The sequence below is a fragment of the Macrobrachium rosenbergii genome, chromosome 19 (assembly GCF_040412425.1).
Source record: "Macrobrachium rosenbergii isolate ZJJX-2024 chromosome 19, ASM4041242v1, whole genome shotgun sequence".
NCBI classification, from domain to species: Eukaryota; Metazoa; Arthropoda; class Malacostraca; order Decapoda; family Palaemonidae; genus Macrobrachium; species Macrobrachium rosenbergii.
This window is the reverse complement of record NC_089759.1, coordinates 35111547-35129003: the sequence shown is the minus strand read 5'-3', so window position 1 is coordinate 35129003 and position 17457 is coordinate 35111547. Positions and strand designations below refer to the sequence as shown.

Sequence of the window (17457 nt, the reverse complement as noted above, 5' to 3'; positions counted from 1 at the left end):
GGTAAGAAAATTCAAGTCTTCCTCTTTACGTAAAGATATTATGCTGCTCTTAATGGAAGCATAAGTTCAAAACACAGCTCAGTCGGAAACGAGTGTCACAAACGCAAGTTTTATGGTTTCTGTTTGTAATTATGCCCAACTTTGTTGCCAAATAAACATGACTTCCTCGGTTCTTAGCCACGTAAAATAAGTCTAATCCTTCGGGCCAGCCCGGGGAGAGCTGTTAATGAGCTCAGTGGTCTGGTTAAACTAAGGTATACTTACTTCTAAATTCATCTAAATTTGAGGTCATCTGTGTTCGGTGATCATTTTACCCAAAAGTGCTAAACAAAGTTAGGAAAGGTGTATTTAAGGCTCCCAGGACAAAGGCGTATAAGACCCCGAGTGCTTCGAGAATGAAGTGACGAGGATTATTGGCATGTTTTACTTTTAAACCCAAAATAAAGAAACCTGGATGCCTTTTTATACAGTGGTCACAGTCTTTGATTTCTGGAGGCGATTATATTTGTAGGGACATGGGGAACATTCTGCGAAAAGGATAGTAAGCAAATGCCCAATAGACAAAAAAAATTCACCGGTTTTAATTAGATACTTCAGTTAATGGCTTGGATTTAACCCCCTTCGATTTTGAAAAAAGAATGAAATTCTTCTTTTTCCGAAAAATTCAAAACAGCGCGCCTCAATTCCGTCAAGTTTCATCACAGAATTCTATCTCTCAAATTACTGTTGAAGAGGAAAACTAGATATATGAAACCAGTTATAGTGCTACACGATCGCGCATTGAAATCTACGTTATTTATAACCGAAGTTTTTACAATAAAACCTCACACAAACTAAGTAAATACATTTACAGTTTAACTGCTCAGATGATCCTTGTAAAGCTGGGTGTCTCGCGTTTTTCATGAGGGGCCGTAGGTAGTTTTGCCTGCGAGAACCAGAGTGGACCAGTAAAAAATAATTGCTTTCAAGCAGGTATCTGCCCTCACATAGGTTGAGGAGGTCGACTACCTGCTGCCGCTTGGAATAGAACCTTTTTCCATCAAGTTTTTACGAGCAGATAGCGTAACATTTATGTAGCCCGAGCTTCAATAAAAGATTAGGCCACAGAAATATAGACCATTGGACGAAATTCTGACTTTTACACAGGAATGTCCAAAAATCGGGTAAAAAGTACTTTGTTGAAAGGATAGTTCTCCACAAATTGCTGATTCTAACGGAGAGAGAGAGAGAGAGAGAGAGAGAGAGAGAGAGAGAGAGAGAGAGAGAGAGAGAATACAATGCACCATGACCATCACACCTCAAAAATATTGCAAAACTTATATTTAAAGTTAGATTTAGCTGTAGTTTTGCTAACTGAGACTAGCTTAGTACCACAGTTAAGAACTGGTCTGTGACATCGTGTAATCCGGTTTTTCCTTGTCTCTCCGTCCTGCAGATGGTACTTCTGATCTTCACAGGGAAATTCCGGGCCAATACCGACAAGGTCAGCATCAGAGCCAACATGACTTTGGAAATCGAACCTGGGGCTGAGCCTCAACTTCAAGGTAAGGAAATCTTAATAGAGCATCATTCTACTCCGGGCCTTTACCTCTCGTTGTTTCATGGCTCTTAAAAAAGATCACCTGATGATGCAAGAAGACTGGGTATCATTTGTAAAGTTTACCGTGTCTACAGAGGGACTGGTTTCAGTGCCAGAAGTTTTAGAAATTTTCAACTCTTAGTTTTTAGGTGTAGTTGCTCTATGTCTCTGTCTCCTTTTTTTTCCAACATTGTCAAATATGACTTAGATCATCGCCCAAAGATACTATGTTTGAGTACAGTAAGCTTCCATTACCAGGATTTCAGCGGTCAAATTTTTTCACCTACTTTAGTGTTCCTGTTATTCAAAATGAGCTAACAGCCTTATGAAAACAAACTGAAAATGCCCTTTGTTTGCAGAACAAACTTAATTAAAATTAAATTTTGGTGGAGGGAAAAGAAAAGACAGAAGAGGAAATAACAAGTGAATTAGATTTCAACTTTATATGTTCTCAAGATCCTGCTTTCGCCAACGACGTTACGTAATGAAATTGTACTTAGATGTAATCATTGTGGCATATGGCTTCTTAAGAACTTTTTGAAATCACAGAGGATGAAAAAGGGGATTAATGAAATAGAGTTTTGGAGGAATAAACGAGAAATGGAATGTTAGAAAATAACCCAGCTGCTGTCCCACCCTTAGACCTAAATAACCATTTTTGTACATCCGACGAAAAATAATCCTGTAGATCTTAGACCTCCAACTGTCGTAGCTTTTAAGATCAAGAGAAAGATAAAAAACGTAAAATTTTGTCCTACGAGTTGATCTGTGACCTTCAAAAACGGTTCAAGGTTGAGAAATATTTGAATGAAAAATATAACCACCAACCCTCAGGCACATGTCTGTTAGAAAACTGCTGACATTTAAATTGATGTGACCTTGAAGAGTAGACAGGTGGGAAGGAAATATTTATAAAAATAGTCAACAAGCCCAAAAGTATATACCTACCTAGCTTCATGAAAACTAGAGAAAATAAATAACATTTAGATCATCGCCCAAAGATATCATGGTTAGCCATATTCCACCAGCAGTATTTCAACAAGAACGTTCTTTTACCGCATTTAGTATTGCTGTTATTATTCCAAATGAACAAACGCCCACATGGAACAAATTGAAAACGCCTTTGATGTTAAGAGCAAACTTCAACAGAATAGGATTTTGGGGGGGAAAAGAAAAGAGTTTGAGATTTCAACTCTATGTGTTAGGCCTATCCCACCATTCGACACCGACATTACATAGTGCAATTGCACTTAAAGGTAATAATTGAAGCGCATGAAATCATCGTTGTTGAAAAGTCCTTTTACCTTCGAAAATGAAAATAAAAAGCAAAATGGATCACTTTAATAAAACGGGGGTTGGAATAAAAGAACAAAGGAATCTTAGCAAATAACTCAACCTCTCAAAGCTACTGTTCCACCCCCAGACGTATATAATCATTTTTATACATCCTGAGGAAAAGGTCTTTCTTGTAGATCTGAGACCTCCGGCTATCATAGCTTCGAAGATCCTTAGGAAAAACGGAAGTTAACATTTATCCTATGAACTGATCTTTGACCTTGGAAATGGTTCAAGGTTGTGAAATATTTGAAATTAATATCCAGCCCCTCAGGAACATATCTACCAAGTTTCATTGCAATAAACAAAATTGCTACTTAAAGATTGACTTGGCCTTGAAAAGAAGGCTACGCAAGAAATGAATATGTCTGAAAATGGTCAATAACCCCGGTGCCTAGTTTCATCAGAACTGGGGGAAAATAAGATTGTGAACTTTTGACGGATGTCTGACCTTGGAAAGAGGTCAAGGGGAAAGCACGTGAGGGATATAATCAGAAACTCGAGTTTCCTTCCTAAAAATAAATGGTGAAAAATAGAACTTTACCCTTTGAATTTACATTTGACCTTGACGAAAAAGTCAAGGTTAAACATATTTTGGAAAACATATCAGCAACTCCCAGGGTGCCCAGCGACCAACGTTCACTGGAATCAGAGAAAATCAAGCCTGTGACCCTAGGAAATAGGTCAAGGTAAAAATACTTGGGCAAAATACTCTCCAACTCTTAAGGCAAATACCTACAAAGTTTCAGCACAAGCTATTAAATTGATTGGTACCTTGAATAGATCAAGGTTAAAAATGCTTAAAATAATAACTTCACCTTAAATTTTGGCATGAAAGCAGTGACCTTGGAAAATAAGACAACTTCAGAAATATTTGTGGAGAATAATCGACAATCACTAAGTTACCAACCTTCTTAGTTCCATTCAAAGAAGAGAACAAAGGGATGGGGAATAATAATAATAATAATGATAATAATAATAATAATAATAATAATAATAATAATAATAATAATAATAATAATAATAATAATAATAATAATAATAATAATAATTTATATTACTTGCTCTCAAAGACATCTTTCACTTCCCGAATTCGCCACAAGTTTTAGAAAACATTCACATCAGTAAGGGAAACTCGAAGAGAAATTAATGAACAACTTTCCTAGGCGAGATTCGAATCTCCACTTCTTAGGTTAGAGTCAGGTGATTTTTGAACCCCTTTCACGACTGAAGTGAGCCACTTGATAGCGCCCTTAGCTTCCGTTAGAATACAAAAACGTGACGGCATGTTGATTTCCATTGAGATGACCACCACTATCAGCATCATCATTTTTCCAGATCTGAAGGTGACGCACATGGACCGGGTCTACACCGAAATCTCCGGCGCCGGATTCCTGAACTGGCTGGGAGAGAAGTTCCTCAACGGTCTGGTCAACGGCGCCAGAACCACTGTGATCAGAGAGATCGAGACGGACGTCCGAGAAAGACTGCAGAGGACCCTGTCTGTCTTCAAGCTTCCCTCCTTATGATTTGATGACGAAGAAGACGATGGTGACGACGGCGAGGATTGCGTTGATAAATGTGGGGTTCAAGTTCATAGATGGGCATTTCGTTTACATGATGACTGTATACAAAGACAGTGAAAAAAATATAGGGAATTTTCAGCCAGCGGATCCTAGTGGTCACTATTTTTTTCTCTTTTTTTGTTATACTAATACTTTTATAATGACTTATAATAAAGCTGTTTTTACGGAAAGATGTTTCCCCTGAGAAATGGTTCGTCTAGAAATTACTTACGAAGGAAAGTGGGAGAGCTGTTTTTGAAAGACATCAGTGACTTGAGAATTGTTATGGAAGGACGCCACTGAGATATGCATGTATCGCATGTGACGCATTCTTATAGACCTACTTAATTTATGTGAGAGAATATGCGACTGGTCTTGTCCTCATGCTCGGACCAAGATACAGCAAATATGCACGAGTCGTCTGGAAATCGCCAACCATTCACTGTAGACAACTGTGGCGGTCATAAGATTATGTTTTGTGGACTTCTGTAGCTGACCTTTTCGACACGCAACCAATTTTGGTGCCAAACTTAAATTATAATGTGTTTTTCCTGTTTGTGTGACGCCTGAACAATCGTGAGCAACTTCATTTTGTAATAAATAGTATGTAGATTCAAAAATTTATGGTAAAATGCTAAAACCTGTCATAAAACGCGCTCTTGTGACTTTACCTTTAAATGAATCTAATTTGTCACCAAAATTGGCTATTTTTTACAAAAACTTTCAAAGCCGCTACGAGACCACCAGAAAACGTGCTTTAATATTACATTTAAAGGCGGAAGATGAGAACCATATTAGTAAAATGTTTGACACATTGGGTCCTGGGCAGTGTAGCGAATTCAGCAAGTTGAAAGACGAAATGTGAGAGGTCATCTGTAGAGTCAAGCAAAAAACAATCCACAGTGAAATGTCGTCATGAAATGAGATGACAGGTGACTAGTGAAACTAATGCTGAAGTCTGAAGTCACTTGAAGTCTGTTTGTACCTTCACGAACTGATTAAGTGTCAGGCGATTACGAAACAAAACAACAAGTTTTATACACGTGCGTTTTTGGGGGCAAACAAGACAACAGCGAACGTCTGGATGTGATGAGATTACACCTTACTGAACTAACTTTATCCAAGAACTACACTTGCTTTGCCTAAACTGATTTTACCGCTTTTTACGGACGAAACGGACCTTGAATTACACTGAGACCATTGATTTTCGTTGTCACTTGTGAGGAACTCAGTAAAGTGTTTTAGAGACTCGTATTTCTATCAGCTGACTTGACCCCCGGATACACATTTTATGCATCCCTTAGAAATGAACCTAAACTAGTGATTTTACTTGCCATGTTTTGGGTTCAGTTCTGATGTGCTAATGCATTAATTCGAACTGAGTTCTCTTTTTTTTATCTTTAAATTACCTATATATATATCTTGTCATTCCAAATAACATTTTAGATTTAATACCGCCCACATTGTAAATATAGTTACTGCGTGATGCCAAATTAGTTTAATGATTTCTGATCATTGCAGTTACATTTTGCTGTACGCATGGTCAGTACAAGAGCAACCAGAAACTGGATGTTAGAATAAGAACGAAAAGTAAATGAATACTTTTATTAAAAACGATTGAAAAGAACTTTTTACCTTTTGGTTTTAAATCTCATGTAGTTGTTAGCTCAGATTACTTTCATCTGCAACTAATAATAATTTTTGTTTATTATCACTCTCCCTTTTTTTCTCGTTACTGAAAATGGTACAGTCCTTCGAGCTTTCTTGACGTGTACTCGATTTTGCCTTTGATGTTTCCTACATCAGCCTCCGTCTTCAATCGTAACAAATCTAATTTTCGCTCAGTTCTAGACTAAAAGTCCATTCCGCTAATGATGAGGAATATTCAACCCCAGTGAATCTCAATTCTAACTTTTTTTTCTTCCTGATGATTTATTTTTCTCGTCGTCAGAGGGCAGAAGAAGATCTTGCGAATGTCATTCGTATTCTCAGGAAAGTAATAGACAATATAACTTTCCCGGATATTTTGAAACCATAAACACTGGCCGTTGAATTACTAAGTCATTTCGTGTAGGACTTGTCTGCCGCACAGGAATATTTTCCGATATTGTTAGCATCTTACCTACGAACCTTTGCATTAAGTCGCTAATATTGATGAAATTTGGAAGTCGCTCCCGTGTTTGCTTGCGTCGCCCCTCGGGTGCAAAGTTTGTCAGGTGGATGGTAAAAGCTGTCAGTAAACATCTTGGTGTGATGCTGCATTCAAATCTTGGACAGTAACGATAGAATTTGCTCATATATATCTCCATAACAGGATATCTTACACAGTGTAAAAGGAAGTTTTTAAAATACAAAGTTCTTTCGCTTTTGATATTTATGCTGAAGTTAGCGGATTTTTCACCTGTTTTTTTTAATTACATTTTCCAAGTTACATCCAAAAGACCTTTCAAACGAGTATCCTTTCTAGACAAAAACCTAACGCGTAGTTCTTTAAAAAAAAAATATGGTAAACCAAGTCTTTTCATTCTCCACGGCTGAATAAATTTAATCCTTAATAAGGCAAACGTAAGGACATTCTACTTTTTTATAAGCAAATACCGATCTTCAAAGATGGCCTGCGAGTATGCGTCCTCGACTCTCGTTCTCACAAAACCTGTACTGATCATCCCTTTCTCATTGTCCTCCATTCTATGGAATACTAGCTAAGCCTGTCCCAGGTAAGTTGTCTATATTACCTTCAACAGCTATCAGATCAGATTTTATCACTCAGATGACTAAGGCCTCTAAAGTTTTATTTGTTAAACGTTTCTTTCCATCTTAGCCTTTCTGACCAATTATTTGTATTCCGTGAACCAGAAACGGTCGAGAGACTTCGTTCTCTAGTTTCAGGGCAGAGAATCATGGAACAAGTTTATCTCTCATATTCACGTCAAGCCTCGCGATTTCACTGATATCGTCAGAGGAAATTGTGAACTCAAGAGTAAACAGTTTTTGATCAGTCCTTCCAGCTGAAGTATCGAATTCTCTGTCTTCCTGGCTTGTGTTGACCGAAGTTGTTTGAATGGGGCCTATGTCATCATTTTCTTTTTTCCTCTTGACCAATTCTAATTCTGGCAGCCAGGTCCACTTCCTTCTCTTCGCCGCATAAAAGACAGTTAAGTATTTGAGTACAACTTACGAGAAATTACTGGAAATACCCTAATCGGTAATCAGACCCCCTTTGATTTTTGTTTTTGACTGCTGTCTCTGGCCTCTTCTTATGATTGTTTCAAGTGATGATCGGTTGAGTTCGAACAATTCCGGAGCTTGAGCCGCTACGCAATTGCATTTTAACGCGAGATGAATTAATGTCCTTTATAGCTAGTTTATGTTTGCATACACACCACACACACACACATATATATATATATACTGTATATATATATATATATATATATATATATATATATATATATATATATATATATATATATATATATATATATATATATATATATATATATATATATATATATATATATATATATATATATAATCACACTGGAATACTACAAATATTACCATGTTAACCCAAAACTTTTCATATTTGACCTTGTGCAATATAGAACCAATCCGTCCGCACAGAATAAGTCAACTTTACGTGCATAGCATCACAGTGCAATGAGTACGACTACTTCCTGAATCCTAAGCTCTCTCTCTCTCTCTCTCTCTCTCTCTCTCTCTCTCTCTCTCTCTCTCTCTCTCTCTCTCTCTCTCTCTCTCTTATTTATGTTTAGCGTCAACGTTCCCATTCTTGAGATACATTTTCCTTACTCCATTATAGTATCATGAAGAAAAAAGGACATCAAATGATTTTATGTGTAGACATATAAGGTCATCGTGGACGTGTCATTGTCATCTAGCTACCTAATAAAACTATAAAAGGAAAACGGAATGTCTGTTTATTCTTACCCTACAAACTGAAAGCAGGCGTTGTTTCTACATTCATTTTTTATACTTACGCCACTATTCTCTCATTAATGCAACTGTAACTAAGGCTTTTTATTTCAAATACTCCCAAGGCTTCATTATGAACCATTCCCACCAGTGCCAGACTCCCAAAGGGTGTGCCACCAGTTTCGGTGATGGTACTTCGAGTCTGATTCATTCCAGTATCGCTGGAAATACATCCTTACAAGTCTTCCCGTTGGCCGAAATCCTCTAAAACGTTTGTATGAAAGCAAATACGACGTAGCATAGAGATCCATGTTTGTATATTGCGAAGGGAAGCGAAAGGTTCGACCACGCATCGAGATTAAAGGTCACATCCACTGCCGTTGTAGGAGGTCTAAAGGGCACCCACTGAGCTTCAGAACTCGGGAAGCTATTTCCTACTTCATGAAGGGAGTTTACTCCAGATAACTTCCTCCAGAATTTCTGTCACAAGTCATGGTGAACTGAACTTCAGAATAGGGAACATTCGTTGATTTTTGTCTGCGCATATACACTTACATTTGCGTGTGTGAGTGTGCGTGTGTAATTCCAAATATTACAGGGATATAACCATATAAAACAACTTTCACTTCCTAAGTGCCATCTTGCCAGCCCTAGATGATAGGATGGCCTTGGGACTACGGCTCGTATAAGCAAATGGGCATCACTGCATTCTTACAGGAGAGTCCGCTCACGTTCATTCCAGAATCCCATTAAGGCGTATTCTGAATGGTGGAATCCCTCAAGGCTGAATGCTAGGTATAATCTTGTTTGGTCATTTACAGAAAGTATGCAGTTGCCAATCTGTTGTAAGATTAGAGGGTAAAGTGATGAAAGGAAGGAACTGAGAAAAACGTTATGTAGATGAGGCTTAAGATGTTCAGTAAAAGTGCGGTTAAAAAAGGAATCTTCCATGTTTGACGATTCTAATTATCTCTGCGTTTGCTACTTACAAATTATATTAAGAACAAATATTACACAAAGATTTTTCTTCTGGTATTCACTGAACAAGGATTGTTCACAGAAATAAGAGGTTTTTACAGAAAAACTCAAAACTGATAATAAGCCACAACTTCATATTTCTCCCTGTGATGACGATTCTTATTTTGTCCATCAGTGCCACAAAGTTTTCGAAAAGAATTTACGTTTAGAAGAACGTTTCTGATAAATGTAAAAATTGCACACTTTAATAGAACAAAATCGGTGCCATATTTGTAAATAAAACTTCAAGCTTGCAAGAAATTGGCAGCTGACAATAACTGCACATAAAGCGTCCTCATGAAGATGTAAATATACAACAGAGTGACCTTCGTCTAACAGGAAGATAGAATTAATATAATTGTTGTGGAGATGCGGTCTTTTCACCTAAGGGGGAGAACGTTTCCGTTACGTTCCTTTGTTGCACTGGATGAGGTGGCATCCCCCATGCCCCGATGCCAAACCTTAAAAGAAGCATTTTTGTCTTTCTAGGTGAAACTCAAAACTAGCTAACTCGATTCTAGAGTCCTCTTTGCTAGAGACTCATCCTTGGAAAACATATTTGTTTTTATGTTTACCTACTTTAGTTAATTCATTTTCCCTTGTTTGGTTGCCTAGACGTATAATAGCTGTCAATAATATAAAATTCCTTGAATAAATACTGTTTGTCATACCCTGGCTAAATGGTAATTAGAAATAAAATAGGCCATTGTAAGCGTGGTTCAGGTGATGCCTGTAGATTCAAGTGAGTGTGTAAAGAATCTGAGTTTTAAAGTTTGAAAAAAATAAAAACAGAATAACGAAAAATTGATATAAGAAAATGGAAAATTAAAAAAAAATGAACAAGTTCATGTTCAGTGACTCTACTAGTCTATGTATGAACCAATTCTTGTTACTCTCCGAGGCAAAATTTTACAACACATTAGGCTTAGCAGCAAAAAGAGCTGATTTAACAAGACTTTTACTCAGTTTACACTAAAATGAAAGTAATCATCAGCAGAAAATTTTCAGAGATATGGTTGATGAACTAAATGAACACAGTTCCACATATCTGCGAGTCAAATTGGTCTAGTAAGAGGCAATAGGTAAAAGCTTTCCCTACATTTATTTCTATATTTATTTTCTGTAATTTTGCAATTTGACTGTTTGGTCTAAACAGAAAAAAAAATGTCTGTTTAAAGAGAGAGAGAGAGAGAGAGAGAGAGAGAATATCCCATAGATACTCTATGAATGGTTCAACTCTGATGGGGTGCAGATTACCTCGTCAAGTCCCTCCGTTTCCATTGTATATATACATCATGACGGAGTGTCGATCACATTTCTTTCTTTCTTTTCTTACTTATTTTAATGTAAATACCCAATACGCAAGAAAAAAGTCAAACACACACTTCATGAATATCAACTAAATCTGAAAGATGAGTCAAGTATGCATAAAATCTGAAAGCTAAACAACAAAAACATAGAGGAAACTGTGTATGGGCTTACCCCCAAAAAGGAAGTGGGATCAAGAAGACATCCTTCGATTGATAGATAATAAGAGGGCAAAAAGCTGTCAATAAGATCTGCTTCTACCCTGGTTCTCCTTAGCCTTAACCTTATGCTAGTTTTTGCCCGTGCCTGTTGTCACAACCCACCCACCTAGGCACCCAGACACCCTTTTTTTTTTTATCCCAGATTTGTCAGGCGTGTTGAAACAGATCTGTGACTCTTGCGGAAACGGGGACTTTGATATTACGTCACCTCAAACTCCTGTTATATATGATTTAGTGGAAATCTATTATCATTTTGATTATTCAGAACTCAGTCCTGAGTTAATCTTGAACGCTGGCAATGGTTTTGTGATGTTACCCACGATTACTGGCAATAGTTTTGTGATGTTACCCACGATTACTGGCAATAGTTTTGTGATGTTACCCACGATTACTGGCAATAGTTTTGTGATGTTACCCATGATTACTGGCAATAGTTTTGTGATGTTACCCACGATTACTGGCAATAGTTTTGTGATGTTACCCACGATTACTGGCAATGGTTTTGTGATGTTACCCACGAATACTGGCAATAGCTTTGTGATGCCGTTCTGAACGTGGACAATGAATTTATTTTCCCTGAACCCCGTCAAATGCGTGTTAGGCTATCCGTGAGCACAGACAGCGAGTAAGTGGTACTATCGGCACAATGATTATAATTGGCATAATTGTTATGTCCGCACTTCCTTGTAGGTGAATTAAATTGTTTTCTTGTTGGGCAGTCGCAAATGGTTGGTAGCCAGCCCCATGCACGATATATATATAAAAAAAAAACCAGCCGCGTGCATGGTATAAATCGTTGAAGTAGAAACATTATGAACATGGCGCGTAAAATTTTAGCCTGCGTCAAAAAAATTTGTATAAAATAAGTATTGGGAAGACTTGTGAATAAATACTGTAATCAAATATATACACACACATATATGCGTGTGTGTATTTCTGTATTAGCGTGCATACATGACGTGTGTGTCTGTGTACATACAAGTGAATATATGTGCATATATATATATATATATATATACGTATATTGTGTGTACGCGTGTGTACATACACTCGTTATGAATTTTTCTTGTAACTGTCGGCATCGTGGCTCCGTGTCAGCCTTCACAACACCGGGCACCACCAGCGTTTGAAGTTCGCTGGTTTGTCCCTACATTTTTGCCCGATGCCACAGGAGACAGAGACATGGAGGTGAGGGGATACAAAGGAAGGGGCGGGGCGTATAGGGCTCTAATCCGCAACCTGATCAATTATGATGAAAGCGAAAAGTAGAAGCTGGAGTCTTTTCTCAGTCAGTGTAGAAAGCGAGGGCCATTATAATACGCATATTGAATAGGCTTCGGTTTGGACGAACCACCGCTGATAATGTGAAAATTCTGCAAGAGCGCCTGATTATAGTACCACCAAACACTGACCAAGCCCAGGTTTTTGTTGAACAATAGTCTCCGCAACAGCAACAGCTGGAATGAGTTCGCCCGTGTTACTCTCGAGGACAAAAAAGAAAAAAGAAGAAAAATCAAAAACGAAAAAACTGAAAAATGTTGCGAAGCTGTTTCTGGCCCTAGGCCTTCTACCCACATGATTGTGACTCACCACAGTTGATTAATCACCAAGCGCCTAATTCACTACTTAGATCAATAGTACCCCAAAGCATGTTTCATGACAGTTTTTGCTTGCAAGCGTTAACGCGGCGCCTAAGGAAAACCAGTTCTTATGGACTTACCATGTACAGCAGATTGGAAAATACTATCACGTGAGAGGATAACACGACACATGGTAGCACGGTACTTGCCACTAACACACTTCCGTCTGCCTAGCTGTTCGATGGCTCATTGATCCTTAAGTAAGAGTTGATGTCGTCTAATGGTTGTAACATGTGCGTTGGCGATATACAGTGTCTAGACTCTCATCCGGTTTTTTTTTCATTTTGCCCGAACCTCATCTGTTTTTCTGCTTTTAAACAGTGCTTTGAGGAACTGTCCAGAAAGTATCTGTATTTAATTATCATGTATATGCTTCTGTGTACGAGGTTCTTGACAGTGAGCATATCTTGTCTATAAGTTCATGTTTTATAAGGGATGCTTCATCTGCTCGTCATTTCTTAAGTTATTTTACTGAAACGCCGGATCTCAGGTCATAACATCTGACCTAGCAGAGGCAATGGAGGTTTCATTCCTTAAATTATACGCTTTAGGCTTAATAGGAGGTAAGTGTGTCCTTCCGTGATATTTCGTACCTGTTTGAATACATAAGTTATTTATTAAAAAGAGTTATTCACAGATCTTCATTTGACAATGTATATGATGGTGATAATGTCTCTAATATCTAGGGATCTTGATTTAATAGCTTGAAATTGGGTGTTTTTATTCATAATAAATATACTCCAAGGTCTGAGTCTAGTGTGGCAATAATATTTCAAGGTCCTGTATGAATGATTTATTGAAATATTGGTAAGCTGTTGTTATGGCGATTGTGACAGCGTCGGCCATCTGACATGACTAGGCAATATGCCAAAGAATTCGGGAAGATTGGGGGCATTCTTAACAACAGCGTATTATCTGTAAACTGTATGAAGTATGGCCAAAATTAAACGACTTTGATTATGCTTACTGACCAACAGCTCTCTAACAAACAGCATTTCAGCCTGCTCACAAAACGCAAGCTATTAAAAAAAATACATCGCCAAAACATACAACAGTTACGGCAGATCGAGAACATTACCAGTAACAACGGTAATGGAAACATGATCATAAAAATAATAATAACACCCGATCAAGCACTTCTATCAACCTTCCAACAGTCCCCCTCAAAATCACGCGTACAATCCAGACGGAGTCCTCTCACGAACAACTCCGTCTGTTCTCCGAATAGAAAACGGAGCCCCTCAGCAACCGCGCATCCAGCGAGCTTCGGCAACGAGACCGAACGTGAGCGAGTATCGTAGAAAACCCGCCTGGCAGGTAGGTCAAACCGGGGTGCAACCGGACCGGTGTAGTCGCGAGCTGACGTTGCGAGTGGTGTGCGTATCGTGCAAGACTAGCGCGTCCGGATTCTCGCCCACGACACAACTGGTATTCTTTAAATAGGTGGTTCGTTTGTGACGTAGAGGGACGACCGGTTTTTCCCATTGTTTCCCCACCCCCCTTCCTGGCTTTTTTCTATATTTTTTTTATGGCTAAGCTTAGCAACACTTTAAATACTGAAACTGAAGGAGAAAACAAAACTATCTATCTTCTGTACTGATACTTTACAAGATAAAACAAATTCATTATTGGACAGTAAACTTTTCAAGCGAAGTCCATGATAAATCACATGGCCGTGAACGTAATTGTCTGCTAAATAAGGCATTTGTGTACATGTCATTGTTGAGTTTACCTGCGTGTATGAGTGTAGTTGTAAGTACAGGTGGAAAGAACTACATTTGTGGATAAATAAAAGGATAAACCGTGCGACCACAAATGTATATAAGTAATGATACTACAGTACCTTTGTTTATTGAAATGCCTCGCTTTTCTAACACTTGCTAGGACATGTCACAGCCAAACCCCATCAGTGAGAAGCCCTGGGCATTGAAATCTGTTCAGGGGTATCGTACTATGAAAATACAACACAGTCAGAGTATTCAAGGGGCAACACACTACTGTAGTTTTTCAGCATTGAGCAAGAGAGAGCACTGTGACATTGCGGTTGCATATGAGCCTGTATCGATCACACGCAAGATATCTTCCTTCGACATTAACTCTCTCTCTCTCTCTCTCTCTCTCTCTCTCTCTCTCTCTCTCTCTCTCTCTCATTAAATTGAAAGCAATCTTCACTGTGAAATTATTTCTTATCTATTTGATTATGAGATGTGTCTACAAACATCTGTGATACCATCCTCAACACCTGTCAGGAATTTTAGCACCTGTGTACTATTGCTATTCTCTTGTTAGCCATTTCTACTGTCCTTCAGACAAACTCTTATTGTTTTCGACTTGTTTTTAGCATGTACATGCGCATTTGTTTGTTAATTCAGTTATTCCTGTCCATATATTTAACAGATTTTGCCCTGTCAATCATTCCTTAAAGGATGAAATTTACTGGGTTAATAGGTGCGGTTTAAAGTTTTTCTGCTCTAAACGAATGCGTCCCGAAATATTTTTTCCTAACGGTTAGTGTTGCTCTGGGATATTTTCAGGCATATCGGTATCCAATCCTTGGTACGACTTTTATTTAGTCCCCTATGCGTTATGCATTACACGGGTTAGGGCAGGTGCATTACAGACGGAGGTCTTACTGCGGCTGGAGGGAAATTTATGGGGATCAAACTAAGATACGTTACAGTAACGTACATTATAAACACAACCCTTGCGGCCAAGTTCATTGATTTTACACACATACACACACACACACACACACACACACACGTGTATGTATGTATATATATATATATATATATATATATATATATATATATATATATATATATATATATATATATAGGCCTATATATGTGAGTGTGAGTGTGTGTGTGTAGTATGTATGTAAATGTTTTTGAAAAAAAATATATATACATACATATAATATATACATATATATACAGTACATACACATACACATATAACGTTAATGTGCGTGGCTGTATGTATGTATGTATGCATATAATCTCAACGTTAGTTGTACAGAAATATTTACAATTTACGTAAAAAGAAAGAAATTACTAGAAATATTTTTAAATAAAGAAACATAAACTTCTCCAGTTAACCTGTAACAAGCAGACTCAATATCGATCGGTCGCGTTGCGTAAGACAGAGATCCATAATCGAATCTACGTCCGTGAAATGGTTAACAGTTAATTATAACTCGAATTTCCTGATCGATTTATCGCTTACGAGAGTTTTTTTTTTTTCAGTTATAGATCATCATCTGCAGCCAAGTGTATTTAACATTTTAGAACTAAATTTTTAGTTCCTCTTGTCGATGGCCATCTATAACAGTGATTATTTAGTGTTCCTTTTTTTTTGCTTGCTATTGGTATCAGCTCCTTTTGAAATTAGGAAATGAATTGTTTTTTACGAATGACATACGTCTCATTATCTTTATCGTTTCCTTTCGCTCATCGCTCCACTTGTTCATTTCCAGTCACATGGATGAGCCGTTACAAAGGCCTTTCTCTCCCACCATCCTTCGGCTACCACTTACCGATTTGGTCATTATTGCAAGGGTCCTTGTCATTAAGAAATCAGGTTCTCTTTTCAAATAGCACCCTTGCGGTTATCATAGTAGTATTAAGAACACTGTTTACTGATTCATAAGAAAACTGACTTTGTTTATTAATATATAAGAGAACTGGCTTTGTCAATTAATACATAAGAACTCTGACTTTGTTTATTCATGCATAAGAACGCTGACTTTGTTTATTCATGCATAAGAACGCTGACTTTGTTTATTTATGCTTATGTTGAGTAGTGTAAATGGGCGCTGGAAAGCCCATTCTTTCTCAATCATGTCTCGCCAAGTGGACGTTGCCACATTTCTAGATCTCACGCCGCGTTGGTGACCACCACCTAACCAATGATCTCAAACCCTAGACTGGACCGTAGCGTCTGGTTCGAGTAACCCTTCCTTTGATGGATTTTATTACCTTTCCTATTTTCTGGGTGTTACTTTTCATCTGTATATTATTTCGTTAGCTTTACGTATATTTAATGGTCCAGTGGGCGAAATATGAATAGCTTAATAATGGTGGTATTACTTGTAATGGACGAATAAAGCTTGCGATATTATCTCGTTTTCTGTCTAACTAATGATCCTAAGCCTAGAGTAAATCACTTTTACTGCCCTTCTCTCTCTCTCTCTCTCTCTCTCTCTCTCTCTCTCTCTCTCTCTCTCTCTCTCTCATCAACTTTATTCACGAGAACGAGGAAACGATATCGCTACAGGAACAGATTATTGGGGGAATTCGTTGCTAACACGACAAAGAAGAATTAATGTTAGAAAATACCCCATAAAGAAAAAGGAAGTCGAAAGCTTATGTTGGCAGATTCATGCATGAATCATCATGCAACTAAATGATGAAAATGCAAGCTGCAACGATACTGTAACATCGCATTTTTACATATATTTAATGGAAAAGTATTCTTCGTCTAATTCCCATAGTTATTAGTATAAAAAAACAAGTGTCATTACTATAGGCTGGTCCTGCTGTTATGTTATTCTTTCAGACAGGCGTAACGACGAAAGCATTCCATATTATGCAGCCTGTCTCTTCAGCCAGGAATGCGAGGATTTTACAATACCCAGTAAAAAAATGACAAAATGCGAAACAACAAATTATTGTTGTGTAGACTTTGTAGAAAGCGTTCCGAAATGTTGTTGGGACACATTAGCTGAGAGCGCGTAAAAACTGGAGCAACCTTGAAGAATGTTAAAACATTCCAACTGAATGTTCAAGGAATGCAGGAAAAAATCGTCAAAATTATACGGAAGAAAAATGAAAACGTTCCATTTTTTCATCAGC

At 37.8% G+C, this 17457-nt stretch overlaps 2 protein-coding genes across 2 annotated transcripts in view; both read left to right on the top strand.

Moving 5' to 3' along the window:
- LOC136848821 (uncharacterized) overlaps positions 1 to 6953 on the top strand; it is a 40275-nt gene extending 33322 nt beyond the window's left edge. Inside the window, exons 4-5 of the mRNA XM_067121504.1 lie at positions 1436 to 1544; positions 4253 to 6953. Coding sequence (XP_066977605.1) covers positions 1436 to 1544; positions 4253 to 4443 — 300 coding nt within the window. The 3' untranslated portion in view covers positions 4444 to 6953. The remainder of the gene's footprint in view (positions 1 to 1435; positions 1545 to 4252) is intronic.
- A 6983-nt stretch (positions 6954 to 13936) lies between these two features.
- LOC136848820 (uncharacterized protein C12orf56-like) overlaps positions 13937 to 17457 on the top strand; it is a 116324-nt gene continuing 112803 nt past the window's right edge. The window contains exon 1 of the mRNA XM_067121503.1: positions 13937 to 14029. The gene's annotated coding sequence lies outside the window, so the exon portion shown is untranslated. The remainder of the gene's footprint in view (positions 14030 to 17457) is intronic.